At 48.4% G+C, this 26311-nt stretch overlaps 1 protein-coding gene across 1 annotated transcript in view; it reads left to right on the top strand.

Annotated features, from left to right (window-relative positions):
* Positions 1–26311, top strand: part of LOC147900014 (ABC transporter B family member 19-like) — a 159723-nt gene that overhangs the window by 31819 nt on the left and 101593 nt on the right. Inside the window, exon 2 of the mRNA XM_087376561.1 lies at positions 744–798. Coding sequence (XP_087232687.1) covers positions 744–798 — 55 coding nt within the window. The remainder of the gene's footprint in view (positions 1–743; positions 799–26311) is intronic.

Here is a 26311-nt window from a genome sequence, read left to right as displayed (position 1 = left end):
ATTTCCAATGGTGGGAGCCTGTCAGTATGCAGCTCATACTTCTTTCTTATCAGATGATCACTTAAGTTAATATGGTTGCCCACCTATCCCAATAATACTGGCTTGTTGCCTGTAATTCCTGAATGTCATCACTGGTTCTGCATCTCTTTTTTAGTGAAGTTTCCATTCCTTACTACATAGCATCTCTTTAAGGGGTACTGTTTGTGGTTTACCACGTGGAAAATTTTGTAGCAATGGTCATGAGGAACGCCGCCGTCAAAGTGTATAATTTCTCAGTGCTCACCTTCTATAATATACCTAAACAAGATGTATCTGATTGTAGACACCTGAAAGGATTTAGGACAGTTTTTTGGAAAATTCCATGCAGATCCAGAGAGCTTTGTGGTGAGGAGATTTAGTCAGAGGTCAAGGCAAGACAACAGAAGGCATAACCAGAATGTTAGGCAGGAAGTTGTTCAATTTTGCAGTATAATTAGACAATTCCACTTAACATGATTTAAGAGCATTTATATTGATGACATTTCCTGTGTTTACTCTCTGATACAATGTACTTGGTCTTTTTTGTGTTTCCCTTTCATGAGAGAAAAAAATATTCTACATTATTATCCTGATTACGCAATCCATGATTGTTTTGTATTCTTCAATGCTAACGCTTGTATCTTTTTCTTTGAATATCACTCCAAGTAGCAGTACCGAATGTAAAAGTCATAAAGGACTAACTGTTCCCACGTTACTACTTGCAGCTTTCCTTGTACATGTTTATAGTCTCAACGACGGTCATCGCGTCCCAATGGGCTGGTAAGTGATGCTCAGAAAAACACAACTAAGAGTATCAGGAAATCGAACTTACTTTACAATGCAAAGGGCATCATACCTTTGAATTATGTTGTTAAAAAAGGAATATACATTTTATCCCTAAGATGCAAATACTGGTAGAGCTAGGTAAAATTATCAGAGGAGAAGATTCCATGTAAGGCTATAAGAGGAGGAGGTCTCATCTAAAAGCACAACCCAGTCCCATCTAAAATCATCAGAGGAGGAGGTCCAAAAAATTATCTAAATCAAGCTTGTACCATACTCTGCCTCCCCCCAAAGCAGATTTGCCAATGAAATACTTATCCAGTGGGTTTCTATTTTATGAATGACACATCATAATGCACCCTATTCACAACCTTATGCATGCCCATTGATAGAGAAATATACCACTTTTTTGTGATATCATGAATTCACATTACCATGATCAAATATTATCACATGTCTTTATGTTACTAAACTTGGAATCAAGGTAGTTCGGATACGCATACCATATGGAATTTCTGATATGGTATACTATGATACGTTCAATGTGTTTTTTGTTTTTTTTGTGGTTTTTTTTGTTTGTGTTTTGTATGGGTGAATTTTAATTAAAAATTTTTTGTTCAAAGAAAGGGTTTTGGATCAGAGGTTTCCCCCTTCCTTCAAATGTATATCTATAATTTAAAAATGTACCTAAGGAATCAATATCTAAACACGAAAAAACTTCTTTCTTGGAGGAGCTCCGTCTGCTGCTGCCCCCCGCCATCGTCCGTCGCCATCACCCAGCCCTTGGCAGCGCCCTGCCCCTTGGCCGCGACCTGCTCCCTTGGCCGCGCAGGCTCCCTTGGCAGCGCCCCCTGCTCAGGTCGCCCCCCCTTGCCCTCTCGCATCGCGCCCCCCTTCAGCCCATCTGGCTGCTGCAGGTGTGCCCTGGTGGTCGAGCCCCCCCTTCAGCCCGCTCGCGTTGCGCCCCCCCTTCAGCCCGACTGGCTGCTGCTGGTCGCGCCCTGCTGGTCGAGCTCCCCTTGCCCCTTCAGGTCGCCCCTTCAGGCTGCCATCTAGGCCGCCCTTCAGGCCGCCAGTAGCTGCTGTCTGCCCCTCCCTTGCGCTTCAGGGTGGGCTGCTTCAGGGCCCTCTCCGGGACAGTTCTGCTCGTGTTCTGGGGAGCTGAGTTCCTGGGCTGCTTCGAGGCATTGGCGGAGCTTTCTGCTTCTGCATTTAGCGGCCTGTTTTCATTCCACGCAGGCTGAAGTTTGGGGCATTCTTTAACCAGGGGTTTTTTGGGGATTCTAGAGGTTGGTTGCGAGTTCTTGGTGGGTATTTTCAGCAGAGGTAGCTCCTCCCCTCAGGACAGCGCAAGCTGAGACAATGGAGGACACTAATGCCACTCCCGTCGCCGAACCTAAGGAGATTGAAGTCACAGTTTCTTTTCCTCCTGACATTGTGCAGATGATTGAGGTAGCAGAGGAGGGTTTTCGTTTGACGCACATCATTGGCTTTCTACCTGGTAGAGGCCAATAGTTACGTGATTGGGTGTACACCAGCATGGCCTCATTGGGTGTCTCAGTTACGGTTTTCCAATTGCTTGGCAGAGGGTACTTTTCTTTTGGCCTTCAGTCTGCAGAGCAGGTTCAAAAAGTACTCATGAGCTCACCGATTCAGTTTCAGAGCAGAGTCATCCATTTGTGGCCTTGGCGGAAGCACTTCAGTACTACTTCCCCGGGACCGTGTCAGGTCTCTTTTTGGATGCTTTTCCCTGGACTTCCTGATGAGGTCAGCTCTTGTCGCAGAGCTGTGGAGCATATGGCTAGCGTGGCAGGTACAGTCATCCCATCAAGTGCTAGACTTTCCTATGCTCAGTCACTTGCTGGTACAGGTGTTACGAGGGTCAGACTCACTTCAGAGTTCCACCCTCCTCGACCTTTGCCTACTTTGATATCGTACTCTACGGGAGATGGGGTCCAGTGCAGCAGAGGGTTTTGTACGAGGGGCTTCCTGATCAGTGTCTTTTCTATCGGAAGAGAGGTCACTTTATTAGGGATTTCCCCAGTCGTCGGCCTCGATCAGAGACTCCGGATCCTTCTCATCCTACGAGTGACCCAGAGCCTTCAGTTCAGCCTCCAGGGGTCTCTGAGCCTGCTTCGACTCATTCAGCAGAACGAGAGGAGACTCCTCTGGGGGAGCCTCCAGTGGAATCAAAGGACCTGGAGGTGCCTCTAGTGGAACAGCTTTCACGGAGAGCTCGGAGGAGACGGAGACAGAGGGAGAGCCAGCAGTACGAGCAGCCCCAGGTACGAGCTCACAGATGGCAGAGAGTTGAGACATATGTGCAGGAGACCCCGGAAAGGGGAGATGCAGAGGACCATCCGCAGGCAGGTCTTGACACTGTGCAGGAGACGGTAGCTCAGGGAGTCGAGTCACATGTGCAAGAGACCCCGGAAAGGGGAGATGCAGAGGACCATCCGCAGGCAGGTCTTGACACTGTGCAGGAGACGGTAGCTCAGGGAGTCGAGACACATGTGCAGGAGACCCCGAAAAGGGGAGAGGTGGAGGACCATCCACAAGCAGGTCTTCACACTGTGCAGGAGATAGTAGCTCAGGATTTGATGACTCTAGACACTACTACCCCAGAGGTTCAGATATTGGTTACGGAGACAGTTATTCAGCAGGAGACTGCTCAGGCTGCAGTTACTGGGATGGATGCCTCTCCCTAGCAGTCCGTTGAGAGAGTGGTATTTTACGACACAGGTCAAAGTCAAAGCCCGTCCCAGGATCTCATGCGCCTGTACGAGGTTCCCTCGAGACCCCTTTCACAGCCCCGTCGCACAGTACCTTCCTTTGTTGCTATGTGGAGCATCCTTTTAGACACCCCTCCTAGTATAGCCTCGTCCTCGCAGCTTTTCACTCCTAGTTTATCGAGATCTTTTGCGAGTGCGGTCACAGATTTTGCTCAATACCCAGACAGGCGTGAGGATTGGGAGATCCTAGCATATGAGATCGAGCGAGAGTATCAGTCACCCACGCGGACAGGCACCTCGTCGCAGATTCTTCCTCTCCCTCTCACCTATTCTAGGAGCAGAGTCAGGACGGCTCAGCCCTTTTCAGCTCTTCTGACTCCTAGACCTGACCCCAGGATGGTTGATAGAGATCTGCCCGTTGAGTTTTGGCCCTTTTTGGCTCGAGGGGTTATCACAGACTCCCTCACTCGATTGGAACTTCTACCGGTGTTTTGCCGATGGTCAGAGGAGGTAGAGGAGTACTTGGGATCTGTTACTCTCTCCAGAGAGGGGCACGTTCTTCGTTTCTCCGCAGGTAGCTTTCGATCTCGGGGGAGCGAAAGCTGGTCAGCTGAGTTACTTGATAGCGAGATTGCTAGACAGCTTATGAGCATGACTCAGTTTTCATCGGTTCACCGTATTGTTGGCTCGCAGATTCATTCTTGCCCTAGGACTCTTTGACCTGGCTTTGATGGCAGGGCCTTTCTGTTTCTGTTCTTTGAGATTCAGGGAGACTTTAATTTGCCCAGGAGTGCTGATTGGTTTGACTTTCAGCTCCTCGGTTCGCACCAGAGTACTATTCCCTTGGATGGAGCCATTTTACATGAGTTGGGGCAGATTTGGAGTTTGATCAGAGACCGATTTTGGATTGCGCCGTCAAAGAGAGAGTTTTGTGCCGTTGCCACTGGCACACCCTCACTTCCATCCGATGTCTAGGTTGTCCATCATTTCTTGGAATGTGAGAGGACTGAACGGCCACAGATTTACCTCAAATGCAGATGGTCGTAGATTGGGAGTTCCTAGATTGCAGTTGCTTAGGGACTCCCTTCAGTTTATTTCCTCAGGGTCCCCTCCAGACATTGTGCTTATCCAAGAGCATAAGCTCTCCCAAGACAGGATTGACAGATGCATATCCTTACTCAGAGGATAGAGCCGAACATATTGGAGCCCAGCAGATGGCACGAGGGGAGGAGTTTGCATTTCAGTTTCAGCCAGGTGGGCCTCAGAGATCACCCAAGAGGGTACACTAGTGGAGAGCAGAGCATGCTATGTTATTCTTCATATTGAGAGCACAGTAGTTACTGTTCTCAATGTGTATGCTCCCACGGATCCAGCCCACAGACGCGCTTTTTGGAGACAGCTTAGAGAGTCCCTTCCTCAGGCAGACACCTCAGGCAGACACCTGGATTGTTGTCAGAGGTGATTTCAACATGGTTGAATTCGTTGAAGACAAGTCGGGTCAGACAGAGGGTGGCCTTTCTAATAGGGAGAGAGTGGAGTGGGATAGTTTTGTTTTGCATGCTGGACTTCATGATGCAGCTCGATTGGACGACTTTCGTCACTTGGCTGACAGTCTTCAGTTCTCTTGGTCCGGGGTTTTCCATGGCTCTCTTTCTTTGGTCAGACTTGACAGGTTTTATATTGGCCAATGGGGTCAGGCCAGAGGAGGACAGATTGGGATCCGCCCGGGTTATGTTTTATCTGACCATGCTCCAGTCCTATTACACATTCTTCCTACCTCTCGATTGGAGAGCACAGGCTCTGTGAGAGTTCCGGACTTTGTTTTTCAGGATACAGAGTTCGTGGAACGGTTGAGAGAGACTTGGTTGTCAGTGGACACTCCTGTGGATCAGGGCTGGTTGATGTGGGTAGAGGGGGCTTTGGCTAGAGTCAGCATGGCCTGCCAGTTGAGGACAAAAGAGGAGAAGGAAAAGCTCAGAATTAGAGATCGGAATGCAAGAGCGGAGGTATCCAGACTTCAGAGATTGATTCAAAGTTTTCCTCATTCTCTTTTCATCAGAGGGCAGCTTTCGGAGGCTCAGGAGAGACTAGAGGAGATTCAGGGCAGGAGGGCCCAGTTTAGGTTTTACTCCCAACAGACTTTCTGGATTCAGAAGGGGGATTGATGCTCTAGAGAGTTCTTCAGGGCAGTGGGTCAGAGATACTCTTCGGACAGTCTTCGTAGACTTGTGGATGAGGCCGGGTCTCTTCAGACGGACTCTCACCATCTTGTTGAGATCACTTCTGATTTCTATTCCACTCTTTACACCGACGATCCAGTCACCGAGGAGATGATCAGAGCCAGAGAGGAGATTTGGAGTCATGTCCCCCTGATGGTCTCAGACAGGATGAGTCATGTTTTGGATAGCCCTCTATCACTCCTGGAGATCACGGACGCGTTACATGAGCTGCCCAGAGACAGATGCCCGGGGGAGGACGGTTTGTCGCCAGTTCTTTTTAGAGCTCTTTGGGATACGATTGGGCCTCATCTACTCTCTGCCTTTTCAGAGGCTCTCGATACAGGATCTTTGCGCGAGACATTATGCACAGGTATGATTTGTCTCATCCCGAAAGGGGGAGACAAGACAGTCCTACGTAATTGGAGACCCATTACACTTCTAGGGACAGCCTACAAGATCCTAGCGAAGACCTTGGCTCTTCGCCTAAAGCCTATGCTGCCAGATATCATCAGAGCTACTCAGACAGGATTTGTCCAAGATCGGAGTATCTTGGATAACATCTTCACTTTTTGGGAGGCCACTCACTGGGCGAAGGAGAGCCAGCAGGAGATTGCAATTCTTCTTCTCGATTTTGAGAAGGCTTATGATAGGGTGGACTGGGGTTTCTTGGAGGGCACTATGAGGAGGCTAGGCTTCAGTGATAGATGGATTTCTTGGGTCTCCTCACTTTACTCCCACTCTTCTAGCAGGATGGTGGTCTGTGGAGGCAGAGGACCGGCTTTTCAGCTATCCAGATTGGTATGACAGGGATGCCCGCTTGCACCTTACCTTTTCCTTTTCGTAGTGGAGGCTATGGGATACTTTATGCAGGCTACCAGTCATGGCACTTTGGGCCTCCATCTGCCTATCCGGCAGGAGTAGGAGCTTCTGGACATTGAGTTTGCTGACGACACGGCACTGATAGTCAGAGGAGATGCATATAGTCTCACTACTGCTGCGGATTCAATTGACAAGTTCTGCCTAGCCTCAGGGGGACTTGTTAATTGGAACAAATCAAAAGGCATCTGGACAGGAGCTCAGCAGGATACCGTTTCTTATCAGGTCTTACTTCTACATCCGTTGATTGCAAAAAAGATAGAGCACTATACTACTGCAATCTCTTTCATATACTCACCCCTTCCCTAAATACCAGACACTAGATACTCCCTCAACCATGGAAGTCTTCATCCTGGACAAATTCAAAGCAAAACACATCACCCAAAAGAGGTCCTACTGATGGAAATGGTAGATTAATCCACTCAAAGTGCATCATTACCTAATTCAATGCTCTGCACAGACAGACCCAATTTCCAAGATCAAGTACATGAATATACAGTTTCCTGTTTTTAGTATTTATATCCACTCATCAAACTCAACATCTGTACAAAGACTCATCCAGAGAATTTCTTCTGGGAGATCTTCCATTGCTGGTAACACAACACCCTCTTCATCATTTACATATAGCAGTAGGTGCCACACACCCTGTGTTTCAAAGTTGAGGATTTCTTCATATTGAAAGTTCCAGCTGAAGCACACTGTATCATACTGTGATTCTACCTCTAAACAAAAATACATTTCTTGTTTTTTTCATTTCCTCTAGTAACTCCTCTACTGATATCCCTCTATCTCCTTCCACAAAAATATCTTCAGAATCAGACCCTACACTCAAATCACTCTGATGTGATATCTATACTCTAGTCTTAGAAAAATTCATATTCTGGTATCATATCTATCTCATAAAACAAATCTCTCGGCCACTGGTTCCAGGGAAACTCCAATCCTGCAACTACCTCATCTGTTATCTATAGAATAAGAATCCACCGCTCCTCTGTAACCTCATTGTATATTACTTCATACTGCACATGTCGTGGTACAATAATTGCCTCCACCCTGTGGTTTATCTCATTTCTCCAATTACGCCAAGGCTATCAGTCTTTTTAGCCCTTCTAGACTCACACAAGACTGTTCATAGGAACTTCGACATCTTCTGTCAGCAAACCATTGCCTTCGAGAATTATCACAAGCTCAATGCAAGAGCAAGACACCATCTGCCTAGTCACTTCTCACAGCCGCTCTTTTAGGACTCCAGAGCTGTGATCACATATCTTCTCCTCCCCCACAGAATAGGAACGTTCATTCTTTGTCCATCAATTTCTAGCAACACCTCAGCCCTAATATCTCCTGCAAGCCCAAGCCCGCACAGTTGGCTCTTCACCTTTCCATGACATATACTGCTGACAATGTCTTCTACTTATGGAGCTCCCAACGCCCATCTACTTCAAACCTGCATATTAGAGTCACCAAACCCGAAACAAGAAGCTCTTTCCAAGCTACAGCCCCGTTGCCTATCACATAATCACAGATAGCATCTTAGTTCCTTCCTTGCTCATGCCCTCCTGTCAAGATACTCCAACGTTGCGGCTTCTCTCTTGCATCCACCTGATAGCTCTCTCTTGCTTGCAGAGTTCACCGAGCTCTTCCATGCTCTCCATACCCACATATTAGTGACGTTACAGCTCCATCCAGTAGACCCCAGCCTCAAAGCTCCCAGCCTATATGCTTTGCGTGCACCATCAGCTCACGTGATTATCAGCCTACTTCAGTTCGTCACCTCTCCTTCATATAATGATCACGTGCGTTGCTACTCCTCTCTTGCTCACGGAGTTCTTCTCCTCCCCTTCATATGAAGATCCACAGCAACGCCGCTTCCCATAAGTGATGCTCCAGCCAGCAAAAAAACTCCCACACAGGCCACCGTCCACCTCCCTGTGCATTCGCAATCTCCTTCCTTTAAGTTCTGCAGCTCACAACCATAGCAACTCTCTATCCTTCAATCTCGGCCCCCCCCCGCTCTTAGAAATATCCCCGGTGTCTTCTCTCTGTGCACAATCCTCGACCTCCAGCCGAGTCTTCTCTCTTGGACCTGATGCATACACCCTCCTCATCCAAGGTATTCCAGCCTGGCCAAAGCCTCTTTGCTATCAGCCTTGAAGCAAGCATGTACCCCGAATAACAGTCAGCCCACAACCTCCAGCAGTTCACGGACTCTGTCACCCAACCTCTCCTTCAACCATACTCTCAACACAGCCCATCCTCAGAATACAGGACCTCGGTCAGTGCCACCTCCTTCACCGTGCTCATCCTCACCGAGCTTCCCAAGTCCCTCTGCGCCCCCGCTCTCTTGCCTGGAATCGTGATCCCCCAGCAAGCATGTCCATCATCCTCTCCACCCTATGAGCCTCCCACAGTCGCGATGGCCTCCTAAGAAGCTCTCCTCCCTGTAGTTTCCTGTTCGCCGAACCAGCTTCCTCCCAGATCTTCCGCCGCCCTACCAGCGTGCCATCAGGAATTCGTCAACCCACCTTCATCCTTCCAGATTCACGTAGAGGGCTACGTGTGCTTGCATGGCCACATCACGTTCCACGTAGCTTCTCTAGATCTATGTTTTTTACCCCTCTCAAATGCACACCAAAAAACTCCATCCCAAGCACTTGCCTATTTATTCAATCACACATGTGCAAGCATGCAAATACATACACAAATCTCAAAACTAATGCCCAAATCATCGACTATGTGCACACAATTACATGCCACGAACACTTAGTGCCTAATTGCCTAGACTACCACATATGGTGAACACAATCCCAACACAATGGTTTTACAAGACAACCACAAAACAGAAAATGCTCATGCCACTATACACATATGACTCAGGACAACCATGAAGAACACATGTCATCCCTCAACAAAACACTGGAGTGCGTGATGCACCCACACTTCTCTATCATCATATCCTGAGAGTCCCTACAAAAGTATCTACAATCTCAAGAAAATATCTACATCAATGCAGAGTCTTTATGAGAGTGTCCATAACTCAAAGCCACCACCAACTAGCTATGCACCTATCCATCAGCATGCAACCAATGAAAAACATATTTATATTTTTATCCACACACCGTCCCACCCGTAGGTACTCATTTCACCCTAGTCGTGTACCCATCATACACGGCTTTGACTCCGTCTGTCTCTTTCCGAACTGCTCTTGCATCTTCATCAACCCCCACATCTTCTATGTTCTCACCCTCAACTTCTGCTATAGTGGGACCTTTTGCATTTGCAGTACCATATATGTACACTTCCTCTATCGATACATTAGTAGTGACTTTACCATTGTGATCCGTGCCAGGAGGCATGGTCTCCTCTCCATCATATGTTCCCGTGGCACCCACACTTTACTACTGCTCAATCAAGAGGCCCTCGAACTCTTGCAACAACCGCTTCAGGCCCCAGAGTGGGTAGGAGTGTTACCTTAGCCATGGCGGTTCTTAGTTCTGTGGAATAAAGTAGACTTCTTGAGTTACTCAACAAACTCCATGTGAATACTCAAAAGTTCAAAGGCCAACTCCATGAGGATGCAGAAGCTCATGTGAGGCAATTGTTCAGGGCATGCAAAGCTAAGGTATGGAAAATGAGCATGCCTTCCTACACATCTTTCCATCATCCTTGGAGGATACAGCTGGTGTGTGGTACAATCGATTTCCCCTTGATCATTTCCAAACTTGGACCAACCGAAGGGAAGAATTCTTGCAGACTTCCAAGCTGGAAAAGTGTGAACACTCGGATGAGGGTCTTGGCAGCTAAGATGTAGGGTCTTGGCATCTAAGATGTCCATCCCACCTAGTGATACTATCATGAAGGGGTGGTTCTTGAAGGCACTACCTGGCCCCATCGCCATAAGACTGGTTGACAAACTTCCCGATCATGCCTCACTACAAGACTTAAGGAAAGCAATGCATCTCAAGGAGTTGAAAGAAATCAAGGAGGGACTAAAAGAAAGAGCAAGGGTGGATGCACCTTCATCCTTTGAAACTCATGTTAGAAGTGGTCTCCCGCCCCCTCCTGGTGGCCTTTCTGCCCCCCCCCCCCATTGTGTTCGAGTCACCGGGTCAGAGGTTTGCCCCAAGACAAGGGATCTTCAGCTTAGAGGGCTTGGCAAATGGCACAACAGATGAGGATAACAAAGCTTAGCAAGATTTGGAGAGAAAGGATGCAAAATGAGAAAGAAGGTGGCGAATGGAGAAGAAGATGATGAGGTGGCATTTGGAGCTAGAGTAGGCTAGGGGCACAAGGTGGCTCTAATACCACATGTTGGGGATGGGAGAGCATCATGAAGAGAGTGTGGGAACCAAAGAATGAAGCGTTCCATTGTTTTGAGAGGAGAACCTCTCTTTTATAGAGTGAAAGAGAGGGTGGCCTAAATCATAGGCACCTTGCCTACATCAAAGGAGATAACTCCTACATCATAGGAACTCCTAAATCAAAGGGACCTCCCCAAGTGGGGGCCTTGCATTACATCATCACGGTCTAGACACCTCATAGCACTAAGTGTGCTTCACAAGCACACACACATGATTATATGATTGATAGAGGAAGCCCTTGATCACACAATTTCCAACAAGGTGAACCAAGGGGAGAACAAGGGATGAGCAAAGGGATGAACAAGGGGTGATAGAGGGGTGAACGAGGGGTGACAAGGGGGTGACCAAGGAGTGACAAAGGGTGGACAAGGGTGACCCAAGGGGTGAACAAAGGATAAACAAGGGGTGATAGAGAACTGACAAAGGTTGGACACAAGGGTGAACACGGGGTTGGACAGAGGGTGGACAAAGGGGTGACAAGGACAAGACAAAGGGGGGGTGACAGAGGGTAAACAAAGGGGTGACAAAGGTGGACAAGGGGTGACAAGGGGGGGGCAAAGGATGACAAGGGGGTGACAGAGGGTGGAAAAAGGGGTCAGAAAGGGTGGACAAGCAGGTGACAAGGGGTGAACAAGGGGGTGGCAAGGGGGTGACAGAGGGGGTAGAGAGAGAAGAGGTGTGCAAGTTAAATAAGTGTCCTTTGCAGTACCCTCAATATCTTTTGCAGTACCATCAGTGTCTTTTGGAGTACCGTCAGTACCGATAGTATTGTCTACAATACCATCAGTGTCCTCTATAGTCCCCTGAGTGTCCTCTTCCTCTGTTATTGTGGCATGGTCTAGAGTTCGGTCTGAGCTATCCATGTCATGGTCATCTCCCTAAGTAACCCGGCTGACTTCAGCACCACCTTGTCTCATACTTGTAGTCACCATTCTCCGATTCATATGGTGATTATTGCAAGAGACCAAAAGGCATCCTTCCATAAACTTGTTTAGCTTCTTGTCTTACTTCTTGCACCATCCTTGGGTTACCAATGTGGGCTGCAAAATCCTCTATGGGGTATAACTTGATCATGTTGAGACTGATAAGGAGCCCAATGCTCCCATCCAATCCAAGATGACAGCTTGTTCCTCTTATGGTCTATCCTGATCCAATAAGTATGTCAAGCCCTCAATACCGTTTACGACCTGTGCCTCATCATTGTCATCTTGGTCACGTCCAATGGGTCAGTCCCCAAAGTGCCAACACTCCTCTTCTACATTTGCTTCCTCTGTTTTTTTTTCAAAAAAGATTACTTCATTAAGTATGAATGAAAGCCGCAAGAGCAAGCTCAAATGTAGGAGTACATCATGACATGCATGAAAGAAAAAACAGCTCAAAAAGAGCCAACAAAAATCCAAGGTGGAGGCTGAAAATGCCACGTCAACCCTAAAATAGTCTCAGAGAAGAATGGAGATCCTCTCCAAATTCTGAAAAAGATATCTCTCCTGGCTGTAGCTTCTCTGAAGGATCTCTACATGCTCGCCCAGATGGCCATCAGTGTGTGTATAGTATCAGTCCATATACTGGCCATCGACTAGGGCGGGTGAACCTGCGAGCCCTCCATCGTCTCTGTACATCTAGCCCTCCAAATATGCCAATCTGCAATGCTAGCCAAAATCTCCCAAGATGTGTCTACCGAGGCATGAGCTTTGAAAGGAGCGAAAGGAACATCTAGGAGAGAGCATGACTCCACAGAGTGTTGTCGTATAATGAAGGATGAGTCTGAGTCCTGTCCCTTGAAAACAACCTGAGGTCCCATAAGAGATAACCATGCCAGTGATCCCCAAGTCATGAAGAAGGGTGCTCTATGAAATATGCAAAGAATTCGGCAACACCCTTCCAGATCTTGCTCGCATGTCTGCACTCCCAAAGGCGATGCTGAACTGACTCGACTGTTGCATGGCATCGAGGACAAGTAGGGTGAGCAGCCCCAAACCTGGATCTCCACAGGTTCACTGCAATCCCTCCATGAATAGAAAGCCAAAAGAGAAGAGTAATAGTTCTATTTTCTAAGGGATTTCTAGAGCCTCCTCCAATAAAATTTCTGCACCTCTGCAGAAATACGAAAACTATCCCAATGATGAGCTCTAAATGGCTTCCAACTTCTACTGCTAAGCTGAAATCTCCTAGCATTTCTAATTGTGTAATGAAAGAAGGGGATGCTCTTCTCTCGATGCTCTTCATCAATCCACTCACTCCTCTGGATCCCACGGCAAGAACCTGATGGGAGAACCACCATATAACTAGAGTCTCCAAGACCCAAGTGCTAGGAGAATGGGGTCAGGTTCAAGATACCACTGTGAATCCGCACCCCACTCCATGTACCCTACAATCATAACAGGATGGAAGGCAACCTCCAAAAGAATAAAATATGAGGATCTAAGAAGTCTGCCTCCTGATTGAACAATCAAAGAGAAGGGTCTCCTCATGTGCATCAAAAAAGTGCCCAACAAAGTGATCGGTCTCCATTGTGACACTAAATTCATGCAACCCCCTTTAGGGATAAGATGAATGAGGCCCTCAGTAAGTGAGTCTGGCATCTCACCCGAGTCCCAAACACCCTACAGGGCTGAGGTAATGTGATCCCCAATCTGATCCCAAAATGAAATAAAGAAAGAGAGTGTAAGGCCATCTAGGGGCCATTTGAACCAGGACACTTGCCCTTCTGAAGTCGTAAATAATACCTCGAGCATCATCACTGGCCTGAGTGTCAGGATCTGCTGTAAGAAAGAAAGCAACCTGCAAGACAGTATCTGGGTGTCTGTAAAACTCCGTCTGAGTCAAGAAGCTATGAAATGCTCTCCCTACTATGTCTGGGGCCAAGAGTAGAGAAGACTGCTTGTTGACCCTACCTCCCATCTGGGTCCAAAATGACTCCTTGGCATGAAAGGCATACTCTACTCTCTGATCCAACAATGACTGCTACTGAGCCCTTGCTGCTGAGCCCTTGCTGTAGCAAGGCGCTCCTGAACCCAAGCACGTGTACGCCTCTTTTGCTCTTCCCTATGAACAGCAGCCAACTGCTGGCGTATACCTATCTCTCTCGCCTGAGAATCTCACCTCTCTTGAACCGAGCAACTGAGTGATAAAAGTCGCTAATATCTAAGAGGGCTGCTGCTATATCTGACGGGAAAAGCAGCCCATCGTGCATGTGAGAAAGCAAGTCTGCAGAACTGCCTATGTGAGGCCCTCCTCTGCGTAGAATGAATCTGGAATCCTGATATTGGCAGAGCGACTCCTCACATGAGGATTTGAAACATACAGAACAACTTGAAAATGATCTGAAGTGGACACCCCAGGTGTAATGCATATTGTCCCACCTCTGTCCAAAGCCCAATCATCCACATAAAATCTGTCAATCCGTGCATGGATAGGCATTTGCACCCTCCTGTTTGACAAAGAAAATAGGAGTGAATGCAGCTGAGTGTGAAAAGCATCATCATGCCAAGCATCTCTACCACTGTACTGAAAAAGGAAGACATCCAAGGTTGCTCTCTCTAGGGAATGTAAGCCATGTTCCCTACCACCTCTTTTGTCTGTGGGCATTTCAACCATGTTCAAATCACCCCCAATGATCCAAGACTCTGCAATGCCGAAAGCATCTCCTTCTAGAAAAGGACGTGGTCCCCTCTTGAATTGGGGACATAAAGGTTTAAGAAACCAACCTTATGCCCAACAATCAAAAGAATGACCCACTGAGCTCTAGAGGGAACTATGATTTCATGTCCAATCACCAAGGGTAGCATAGAAGAAGAAACAAAAATACAAGTACCTCCCCTAGTGCCCAAGGCGGGTGACCAAAAAGTATGTCCTGAAAGAAGCTTACCCGACGTGGCACAATCCCTGACATCCAGTTTGTGTTCCTGAATCATGAGGACATCAATGGGGCCCCCAGTAACACCTAGATGAAGTTCATTACGAATCAGTTGCCTACGGCGGTGGTGAGGTACACCTCCAAGGCCCTGAATGTTCCAACTGACAATCCTCATCGATGAGAGGAAGAGGCCGGATGAAAAACTCTACCTGACCTGGTAGCGGAGATATCCCTCTCCTAGGAAAAGGTCCTCCTATCAAGAGGAGGGAAGTAAACTGGGAAAAGTACTCCCATACATGTCTGCAGAGGGGGAAGCTCTATCCATGGTGCCCTAAATGACGTGCTCCTCAAGGGTAGAGGGTGCAAACTCCTATAAATCAAACTCTACCATGTCTGCCAGAACTGCAAAGGAATTTTTGAAGGATGCTCCTGGCATAGGTGTGCGGAGGATCCCTACGGGTGGAGTAGAATCAATAATCCTCTTGCCTCTGTCAAGAGGTGAAAAAGTAGGAACAAGAGGGAAGGGGGGATGCTGGTGCTGATGGATCTATGCCAAAATAGCAGCATTAGCCTTGAGTACAACACAAGAGAGAGCTTCTTCACATGAACATCTGTAGAGATAGGAGCAACCTCATCAGCACAAGGAACTAAAACAAGTATATCTCCTACTTGTAAGGGAAGGCCCATGGCGCCATTAGTAGCCTCTAGATATAGAGACGGCTCAACAACTCTGATTGGCACCCAACGGGGGATGACTGGAATAGGACATGTTGAAGGTCCCGTGCGCACTGTCAAAGTTCCAAGACGAGAGGCTGTAGTAGCTGACAGTCCTAGGCGAGAGGTGGAAGGTCTTGCAGCACGAGAAGTGGTAGGATGTTAGGTAGAACGTAAAGTAGGTCCAGCCGAGGTGGTGCTAGGAGGCGCAACACCCGTGGACCTTTTTTTTCTTCGTTGGGCAATCTTTGGCAAAAGTGCCTAGGGGTCCTGCAAATCCTACACTGATCCTGTCTCCCAGCGATCTCGACTCTCTACCTGAAGAAGGAGCCATCTGGACACTGAAGCATGATGTGGTCATCTGTAAGGTTAGGGTTAGTAACAACGACCCTAACACGTGGTACCCCGTCCGATCTGACTGCCTCTTCTGCCGAAGAAGGCATCCCAAGAAGGGGGAGGATCTCAGGGACCATCTCGAAAGTAGCTCCAATGGAATATAAGAGTTGATGGTACACCTGAGGGTGGCAGTGAATTTTTCATCAAAAGGCAATTACAAAGCATGCAAGCATTGTGGAAAGACCAATTATCTTGAAAGAAATTGCTATAAGATCAATCCTTGCACTTATTGTGGCCAAAACAATCACTCTGAGAAGTTTTGCAATGAGAAGAAACATAGCATGGCAAAGAGAGAACTCCATCAGCAAATGAAGTCACAAACTTTGTAGTAGAAGAAAATAAAGATTTATCTTTTAAGGTTTAATATCTTTGAACTTTTATCATGACTTCGTCATGTAGTCAATTTTGAGGTTCTCGGCCTGCAGTAGTACTCCAAAAAGAATGTTATGTGTTTTTTCGTCTTTGTAAATCACCTCTAGTCACCATATGATGTAGCCCATGTAATATGTGTTTGCCTCCATGGTACCTCTTGCAAACATGAGAAACTAGATCCACACAAAGGCCTAAGATTAATCCTTACATGCAAGGGCGATAACCATTTGGGGGCAGTCTATCCTATTTTGTAAACCTTAGTAACCTTTGCTAGCATGAGATCCTAGCCATAGATTTATCCTTGACCACCATGAGATGGCATGTGAAACTATGTGACTAGATGTATCCTTGACATAGCAAGAGGCAAGGAATTGTGTGATCAAAGGCTTGCTCTAGCAGTCATATGATCATGTGTGTGTGTGTGTGTGTGTGTGTGTGTGTTGTGTGAAGTACACTTAGTGCTATAAGGTGTCTAGACCATGACACAGGTGATGATGTAATGCAAGGCCCGCACTTGGGGAGGTGCCTTTGATTTAGGAGTCCGTATGATGTAGGCGTTATCTCCTTTAATGTAGGAGAGGTGCCTATGATTTAGGCCACCCTCTCACTCACTCTATAAAAGAGAGGCTTTCCTCTCAAATCAATGGAATACTTCATTCTTCCGTTCCCATACTCTCTTCATGATGCTATCCTACTCTCCCACTCTCCACAGCACACCTGTGTCCACCCTTTGTCACTCCCCCCTTGTCACCCCTCTATCACTCCTTGTTCATCTTTTGTTCACCCCTCTGTCACCCCTTATTCATCCCACATTTACCCCTTCTTCATCCCTCTGTCACCCCTCTGCCACGCTTGTTCATCCCTTGTTCAACCCTTGTTCATTCCTTGTTCACCCCTTGGTTGCCCTGTCTCACCCCTTGTTTATCCTTTGTTCACCTCTTGGTTCACCTTTGTCCACCCTTTGTCACTTCTTGGTCACCCCTCCCTTGTTCACCCCTCTGTCACGCCTTGTTCACCCCTTGGTTTATCTTCATTCACCCTTTGTAACTCCTTGGTCACCCCCTTGTTCACCCCTCCGTCACCGCTTGTTCACCCCTCTGTCACCCCTTATGTAGGAACAAGAATGGAGAAGAGTTGTGCACACAAGAGAACAAGAAGTGAACACAAGTGAACTCCAACTAAAATGTTCAACCAAATAAAGTACACGTACTTGGTATATATAGTCCAAGTACTAGAGCACACAAAAACTCTAAAATAGACCACGATCCTACACCACCATATCATTGTATATATCTCTACCAATTCGCCCTCAATAAGATAGATGAAATGCTCTAAGAACCTGCAGTACCTAAAGTACCATGGTTGCACAAATTCATCCACATGTGGATATAGCAACCTATGGGAGTACAAAAGAAAACAATGTCATTTTACAACCCCCCTTGACGTTGTTTGAATGTCTTGTATCCCCAAGCCATGTCGTCGTCGTGTGAAGAGAGGCACTGATGACAAGCTTTTAGTGAAGATATATGCCACATTGTCCTTAGTGGAACAATATGTCAGATCAATGAAGCCATCTGTGATACAATCCTGCACATAATGATAGTGATTTTCTATGTGTTTCATGCGAGCATGAAATACAGGATTGTTTCCAATAGCAATGCAACTCTTGCTGTCACAGAAGATCGGAGTTGCGTCACCATCCTGAGCATGATGTAAGTCATGCAAAAGCTTCCTTAACCACATATATTCCATGGTGGCTGAATTTGCAGCTTTGTATTCTGCTTCATTGGAGGAGAGAGACATGCGGTCTTGCTTCTTACTGAGTCATGAGATGCATGCTGAGCCCAATGAGAAGCAATAGCCAGAAATGGACTTGCAATCATCGATGTCCCTTGACAATCTGAGTCGGTGAAGCCACTCAGAGAAATGTCACCATCTGAAGCATAATGCAGCCCATAAGAAAGTGTACCCTGTACATATCTGACAACCCTCTTCGCTGCATTCCAATGCGTGACTATGGGACAATGCATGAATTGGCTAAGAAGGCCTATGGCATAGGCAATGTCTGACAGTGTGGAGCATAAGTAGATCAAAGTGCCCACCAACTGCTTGTACAATGTGCCGTCAAACTTTTCAGCTGTATCATGCTTGATTCAGCTTACTCAGCTTACAGCTCTGAGTTGCGTTTGTTGAAGTCCTCCAGACTGAGTTGCTTTTGTGTTTTTGCCTTGTCACCGTTCCCCTTCCCCATCTCCACTCCCTTCTACTCTCTCAGCCCCTTCTCTCCACTCCTTTCTACTCTCTCAGCCCCTCCCTTCTACTCTCTCAGCCTCCTTCTCTCAACTCCCTTCTACTCTCACAGCCCCCTTCTCTCCACTCCCTTCTACTCTTTGCACTATTAGTCCCCCTTTCGGCACCATCTCTCTACCCCTCTTGTCTTCTACCTCTCTCCCCCTTGCTCCACCCTCTCGCTCACCCCCTCCCTCAACCCTCCCGCTCACCCCCTCCGTCAGCCCCCCCGCTCACCCCCTCACACCCCTCCTCTCACCCCTCCAGTCAGCCCCCGCAGCCCCTCGCTCAACCCCCCCGCTCAGCCCCTCGCTCACCCCTCCCGCTACCTCCTCCCGCTACCTCTGCTACCCCCCCGCCACCCCTCTCGCTACCTCTGCTACCCCCTCCTGCTAACTCTTCTACCCCCTCCGCTACCCCTTGCTAACCCCATCCGCTACCCCCACTACCCCCCCTGCTACCTCTGCTACCCCCTCGCTACCCCCTAGCTAACCCCCTCCGCTACCCCCGCTACCCCCTCTGCTACCCCCCCCCCTCGTTCTTTTTTTGCAAAAAAAAAAAAAAAAAACCCTGCTCTCAGCTCCGACTTAAAAAAGAAAAAAAAAGAGAAGCAGCTTCGACCTCCTGCAATCCCTTCTTTGCCCACTGCTATTTCCCCCATAATGAAGGGAACACGGGGATGAGGACATGAGACTAGGCGGGAGACCCTTCGATCCAAATCTGCATACGCGTGGAGATGGGGAAGGGGAACGGTGACAAGGTGAAAACACAAAAGCAACTTAGTCTGGAGGACTTCAACAAACGCAGCAATCGGAGCGATTTGACAGTGGACAGTACCGCGTCCCAGAAGAAAGGGGCCCACCCAAAGCCCATGCCGCTCACCACATCCTCGACCTCTATGGTTACCACCACTATTTCACCACCATCATTTGCCTCATCATCTACGCCACCTCTCTCCTCCCCCTCTCCTGCATCATCATCACAGGTCTCCTCTCCAGTAGCCTCACCACTGGCCCCACTAGCCACGGCTCCACAGTACTTTCCCCTCATATCACCTCTACCTCTCAGTCAACCACCCTTCATGACCTCGTCCGGCCTCGCAACTCCTACATATCACTCCCCCGTCCAGATCATGATGTCCCCACCTTCAGTACAACCTCAGCAGCCCACCTTCATTCCAACCCCTCTCGAGATCCAGTTCCCACTTGGACCAGGACATCTTAGGCCCCCGCCAGATGCTTGGGACTCCCTATTGGCTGAGATACATAGCATCCGGGCCCGTCAGGCAGAGCTGACACATTACACCCAAGAGCAGGCCCGCATTATACAGGAGCAGGGCACCTTTATATAGGGACTCAGACACGACATCACACAGCTTCAAGAGGAGCTCGGGACCCTCAGAGCAGCACTGGAGGGACCCCAGTCACAGAGATGGAGGCACAGATAGCCATGATACAGTCGGCTATAGCAGAGACGACTTGATGGGTGGACGTGGTGAAATGAGAGCCCGCAAAGGCAACTGTTTCAGTCGCCATATAGGAGCAGCAATAGAGGGCTTCGAAGGCCCTCAACATCTGGGTACGAGGGATCACACGAGACAGCACCAGCACCACTACGACGCCCATGGAGGAGGCGATCACCTTTGTGACCACCACCATGGAAGTCCCCGACCATGGCATAGAGGGAGCATGGCGTGTTGGGAGAGATCCCAACCGAGAGCAGCCCCTAGTCATTCGCTTCAGAGATTCACATGCTCGACTAGCGACACTCCGACGCCGAGCCTCTCTACGAGAGCATCCCACCCTGTCCATGGACGAGGATTTGACACCACTACAGATTGAGGAGCGACGAGTTCTTCTGCAGCAGCGGGATGTTGCCCGCAAGGAGGGGAAATGGGCCGTGGTCCGAGATGGTAGGTTGTTGACCAGCACCCGTCGGGCTCCCACCCGTACCTCCTAGGGGGACGGGGCCTATGAGACTCATGTTTCCGAGACCCTAGACTGCACCATTTGGAACTGTAATGGTACCTTATGGTCAGACCGAGGGAACTTCTCGCAGTCTTATATAGGACAAGACATAGTCTTTTACACGGAGACACACCAGAGCCCAAAGCGTCCACTATCGATAGTCAGTGGCTACACATGGGAGTCAGCCTTCAGGGATGAGACGAGGGATACAGGAGCAGTCCGAGGATCAGGCGGGGTCGTAGTATTATACAGGTCTTCCCTCGTTGGAGCCATCTCCATTGAGAGGAAGGACACACCCCCCCGATTCATGTGGATCCGGATCTGACGCACAGACACCCGTGACCTTTTCATAGCAATATGCTACTTTCCGCCAGACACATCCCACTTCGCCAGAGTGGCATGAGAGGAGGGTGAGACATCGCCATATGCACCCTTACATCAGGATATCCCAGACCTTTCAGCCCGTGGGGAAGTTCTCCTCGTTAGGGACTTTAACGCCAAGACGAGCACGTGCCAGGCACCACTCCTAGACTTCCGAGATGACTCTATCATGCTACCAGACATGGACCTAGACGGAGCAAGTATGACCAGGACCTCATCGGACCGACACGAGCCTATTACACCATATGGACACGCGCTCCTTGATCTGGGCAGGATGCATGATCTCATCATCTACAACGGGATTGGACCTATGGCCCCCCTCAAGTGGTTTTACTTGCTTCCCACACGGGGGGGAACACTAGTGTAGTAAATTACATCATGGGATCCCCTACCTTCACTTCATGTATCACCGACTTCACCGTAGCACCACTCCCTCCAGGAGGTAATCACACATATCTATTCTTCACTATCGCCACCCTACGCTTAGCCACACCACACAACATAGGAAGCACGACACCTACCACGACATACACTTTAATCATAGCCTCTCACCGGCCTACTCTGGATGCCTAAACAGACTCCTAACCTACATCGATCACATACCACTCATAGAGGACCGTGCTGCCCTGATTAGTCGCACACTCCACGAGGCTACCCTCCAAATCTTTCCCCACATCACATGGTCCACTAGACCACCACCTGTTGGTTCTGTACCCTGCAAGAATTGGTACGATGCGGAGTGCAAGGCTTATCGCCGACAACTCCGATTTGAAACCAGATGTCACCTCCCAAACACACCAGACACAATACATAAGCACTGACGTCTCGTACGTCGGAAGAAGTAGGCATTTCTTCGTCGAAATGAGGAGGAGCTGCTGCACATCTTGTACAATAGCAACTCTAAGGATTTTTTGTGGAGATCTTGAGCGTAGGTCCCCATCACCCCTCACTGACACGAGAGTCTGGCACACGTATGCACACCATCTTTATGATGTCCCACACCAGCCCACTCCAAATCTCATACACACACCTCGCCCCACCACTTGCACGTTGTTCACTAGAGGGGGAGTCAAGGACACGACATTGAAACTGCACAATGGCCGAGCGAAGGATCACGAGGGGCTATGCACTGAGTTTATCGCATATGGGATCGACACTTTAGCCCTAATCCTAGCAAAGCTATTCAATGATGCTGTTTGCCTTGGCTTCCCCCGCACTTGGACACTCAACACCATCACCCCCATCCACAAGGCAGGGGATCCCATGGACCCGAGTAACTACAGGACTATCATGATTGGACATGTGATGTTCAAGATCTATGCAGCTGTATTGGATGCATCGGTTAGCCTATTCGCAGAGATGAGAGGGCTTAGAGTAGAGGGTCAGGCCGGTTTCAGGCGAGACCATGGGACTATGGATCACATACTCACACTCAGGAGTTTCATTGAGTAGGCCAGATCACGGAAGGAGAGGGTATATTGTTGCTTTGTGGATTTCCGCAAAGCCTTTGACACAATACCTCGAGCTTGTCTCATCACACGCCTACAGACAATGGGATTTGATCAGGAGATCATTTGGGCAGTCATGGCCCTGTATGAGAGAGTCTCAGGCCGAGTTTGGACAGGCGCAAGTTGGATAGATGAGATCCTGAGTACCATAGGGGTCAAACAGGGTTGTCCCTTATCACCAACCCTGTTTGACCTCTACACCGATGAGCTTGAGACTTTCATGGGGGCATTCCGAGAGACCGGTTGCTCACTTGCCGGGATCATCATCAGGATTCTTCTTTATGCAGATGACGTGGCCCTATAATATCAGCTTGATCTTTAAGGTAATAGCATGCGCGCGCAGTTTTTTCAAGCAATTCTGGATACTAGAAGTTCTATAGCTGCATCGGGCAACCTGGAGGACTTTACATCAGTTATACTAGGATATTACCCCCCTTTCAGAGCTCTTCATGCTCTCAGAATTTCATTCTTAGATACAAATTAGAAGATATCAGCAATATCACTTACGTTTTGCTGTTTTTTGACTGATTTCGGAACATTGCGCCTGCAAACAGCTTCGTACACTGCCTCGCCATCTGTATTGCCATACATACACCCGTACACCTCGACATTGCTGCCCATTGCCTCTCCAGCTCGTCATTCGCATCTCCAGGTCCGGATTCAGCCTTGTGGTTCGACTTTTGCTCCTGTTCCAGCTCGAGATCCTTGCTTCAGCTCATTGCGCATTGCACAGGCCTCTTGCGGATTGCATTGCACAGGTGTCAGTGCATTTGGGACAGTTTTTGGCTACACATTGGGTGCAAATCATTGCTCAGGTGTTGTGCATTCTTAAAGCCCAGTGTTGGCTATAAGTTGACACACTTTTGGATGCCTATTGAGAAGGAGTTTGCTATTGCATTGTGAGCCATTGTTTGGCTGAGATTCAAGCCGATTTTTTGGGGTAGAAGTATATTGCATTTGAGCTGGTGGTTGGTTGTGGTTGCAGACAGTTTTTTGGGGCAAAAATATTGTGCTTGATTGCATTTTGTATCCCGGAAGGAATTGAGGTTTGAGCAGATTTTTTGGGACAGACTTATTGCTATTTCAAAGCAGCCACTATCAGTGAATGCCATTGCAGTGATTGCATAGCAATCTGTGGTCTTTCAGTTGTCCATTTGCTGTCTTTTCCTTTGCAGGTACACTGCTTTTATTCTTGAGCTTGCAATCATGTCCTCAATGAGAATTTTGGTACCATGACTGAAGCAGATAAGTTGGATGGACCCAACTATGCTTTATGGTCATTTACACTCAAGAATATCTTGGTTGGAAAGGGCTTATGGGACATTGTCAATGGTGATGAGGCTAGACCTGCTGGATCTAGCAAGTGTTCGGATGCCTGGGAGTCTCTTCTCATTGAGGTACACAACATCCGTGCACGTGAGGTAGAGTTGACCCAACACAAGTGAACTCCAACTGAACAAGAATGGAGAAGAGTTGTGAACAAAGGAGAACAAGAAGTGAACGCAAGTGAACTCCAATTGAATGTTCAACGAAACGAAGTACAAGTACTTGGTATATATAGTCCAAGTACGAGAGCACACAAAAACTCTAAAATAGACCAAGTCCTAGTCTATCCTACACCACCATATCATTGTATATATCTCTAGACCTTATTTATCCCTTGTTCACCCCTCTGTCACCCCTTGTCCACCCCTTGTTCACCCCTCTGTCACCCCTTGTCCACCCCTTGTTCACCCTTGGTTCATCCCTTGTTTCACCCCTGGTTCATTCCCCCTTGTTCACCCCTTGTTGGCTTGTGCATCCCTTGTTCACCCCTTCTGTCATCTCTTGTTCACCCTTGGTCACCCCTTGTTCATCCCTTGTTCATCCCTTGTTCACCCTCTTGCCACCCCTCTGTCATCCCTTGTTCACCCCTTGTCCACCCTCTATCACCCCCTCGTCATCCCTTGCTATTTTTGGACACCCTCTCTATTTTTGGCCACCCTTCCTATTTTCAGTCACCAGTCTCCCTTCTCCTTCCCCTTCGCACCGTCTTGCCCTCTCTCACGATTTGGTCCAACCAATCCACCTCCGTTGGCCCTTGGACTGCAACCCATGTGTACCTCTTGGTGATGTGCTGTGTTGGCTATCGGATTGCATCCCAGATGCCTTCTATTGGTGCTAGCCTTGCAATCCTTCCCTATGCAGCACACCCCTCACTTGCACCTCTTTTCCCCCTCCTTCCCATCACAATCTTACCCCGTCCTTGTAGTGCATTAGCCCCCAGCGCTTCTTCACCACCTCTCCCTTTTTACACATCACCTCCTTGAAGCCGCCTCCTATTGCAGATCACCTCTTTGCTTCCTCCCTTGGTAGCGCATCAGCCCCCAGCACTTCTTGCTGAGAACCACTTCTCCTTGCTGCGCACGTCTTCCTGGGCATCCTTCCTTGTTGTGCATCATCTTTGCAGCCCCTCCTTGCGTCACCTTATCTCCCCTCAACCCTTGTTGTGCTTCATCCCTTCACCTCATCTCTTGCTTCCCCTCATGCCTTGCTGCACCATCAACCTCCTTCTACTGGACATTATTATCTCCTCCTCTAGCCCTCATTGCTGACCCCTTCCTCCTGTGCACCTCTTGCTCCAACCCTCCTTGCTAGCCCCTCCTGGTGTGCATCTTCCCCCGCCGCCCCAAATATGCCCACTTCCGTGCAACCTCCATCTCCAATGTGCCCCTTGTTTTGCTCCGCATCTGTGATCCATTCCCCCTCACCTTCGCTTGCGAAGACCCAACTTCCACCACTGCTTTTCCCCAGACTGATTCTCCCTAGACTGCATCTCCGTCAGCTCGTCCCTCTTCTCAATTGCTTGGGTTCCCTATACACCGAGATGGTGAATGGTAGTGGCGGAGGATACGGTTGTATGCATACTGAGCAGACCTTAGTCACATCAAACCTTGGTCACACCTCGGTCACACTTTGTTCACAGCAACATGCCAAGGATGGACGGACGTTGGTCATGACCTTGATCACACTTTGGTTAGACCTCGGTCACACCTTCGTCAGACCTTGGTCACACCTTGGTCACACCTGGGTCACACGTTGTTCACATCTTGGCCACTGGAGCAACATGTCAAGGATGGACAAACGTTCATCACACCTTGGTCATAGGATAGACCGACCTTGGTCACAAATGCACATGGAGCAATACATGCAGAGTACATGTTGGGACAGGTCGACGACATGTCAAGATGGATTGAAGTAGTCATATGCCATGCCAACAGTGGTTGCTGTCCATGTAAGCATAGGTGCACATAGGAAATTGTGTCGCAACCCAGTCCAGCTCATCACCACCAACTACTTTCAGAAGCATATGGAATAGATAGAGAGCTGCACATGGAGTACTGACGTCACCGACTTGGAGGAGGCTAGTGAGTGGCGGAAGCCATTAAGAGGCGAAGCAGCAGAATGGCTAAGGAAGACATGAAGACAGCCAATAGGAAGCATGGAAGGGGATTTCCAGCCAAGAGGAGACGGTGAAGAGGAGGTGAGGGGAGGGGATTCAAGCATAGGAACATTTGTGCATTTGATCATTGAGCGTGAGTGGAGAGAGAGAGGCTGAAGTTAGGAACTCGATTGGTGTGTCTCCATTTCGTGTATCTGCTATTGGGTGTATCCCCATCTGGTGTATTGGTCATTTTCATCTTATATGCTATGCTTCCTTCCATCTATGCTCACAGCTCCAACACCCCCTCATTGTGTGTTTCCCTCCCTTCATCTTCCTTTACCTGGTACAGAGGACCATGTGTTATATCTCTTGAATTCAGCCTTGTCCACAACTGGCTCTTGTGAGTGTGTTTCAC

This window comes from Dipteris shenzhenensis, chromosome 7, assembly GCF_047967505.1.
Source record: "Dipteris shenzhenensis isolate YYH24624 ecotype China chromosome 7, Dip_SZ_1.0, whole genome shotgun sequence".
In the NCBI taxonomy this organism is placed as follows: Eukaryota; Viridiplantae; Streptophyta; class Polypodiopsida; order Gleicheniales; family Dipteridaceae; genus Dipteris; species Dipteris shenzhenensis.
The sequence above is the reverse complement of the archived record's forward strand: the minus strand, read 5'-3'. Positions and strand labels throughout refer to the sequence as shown.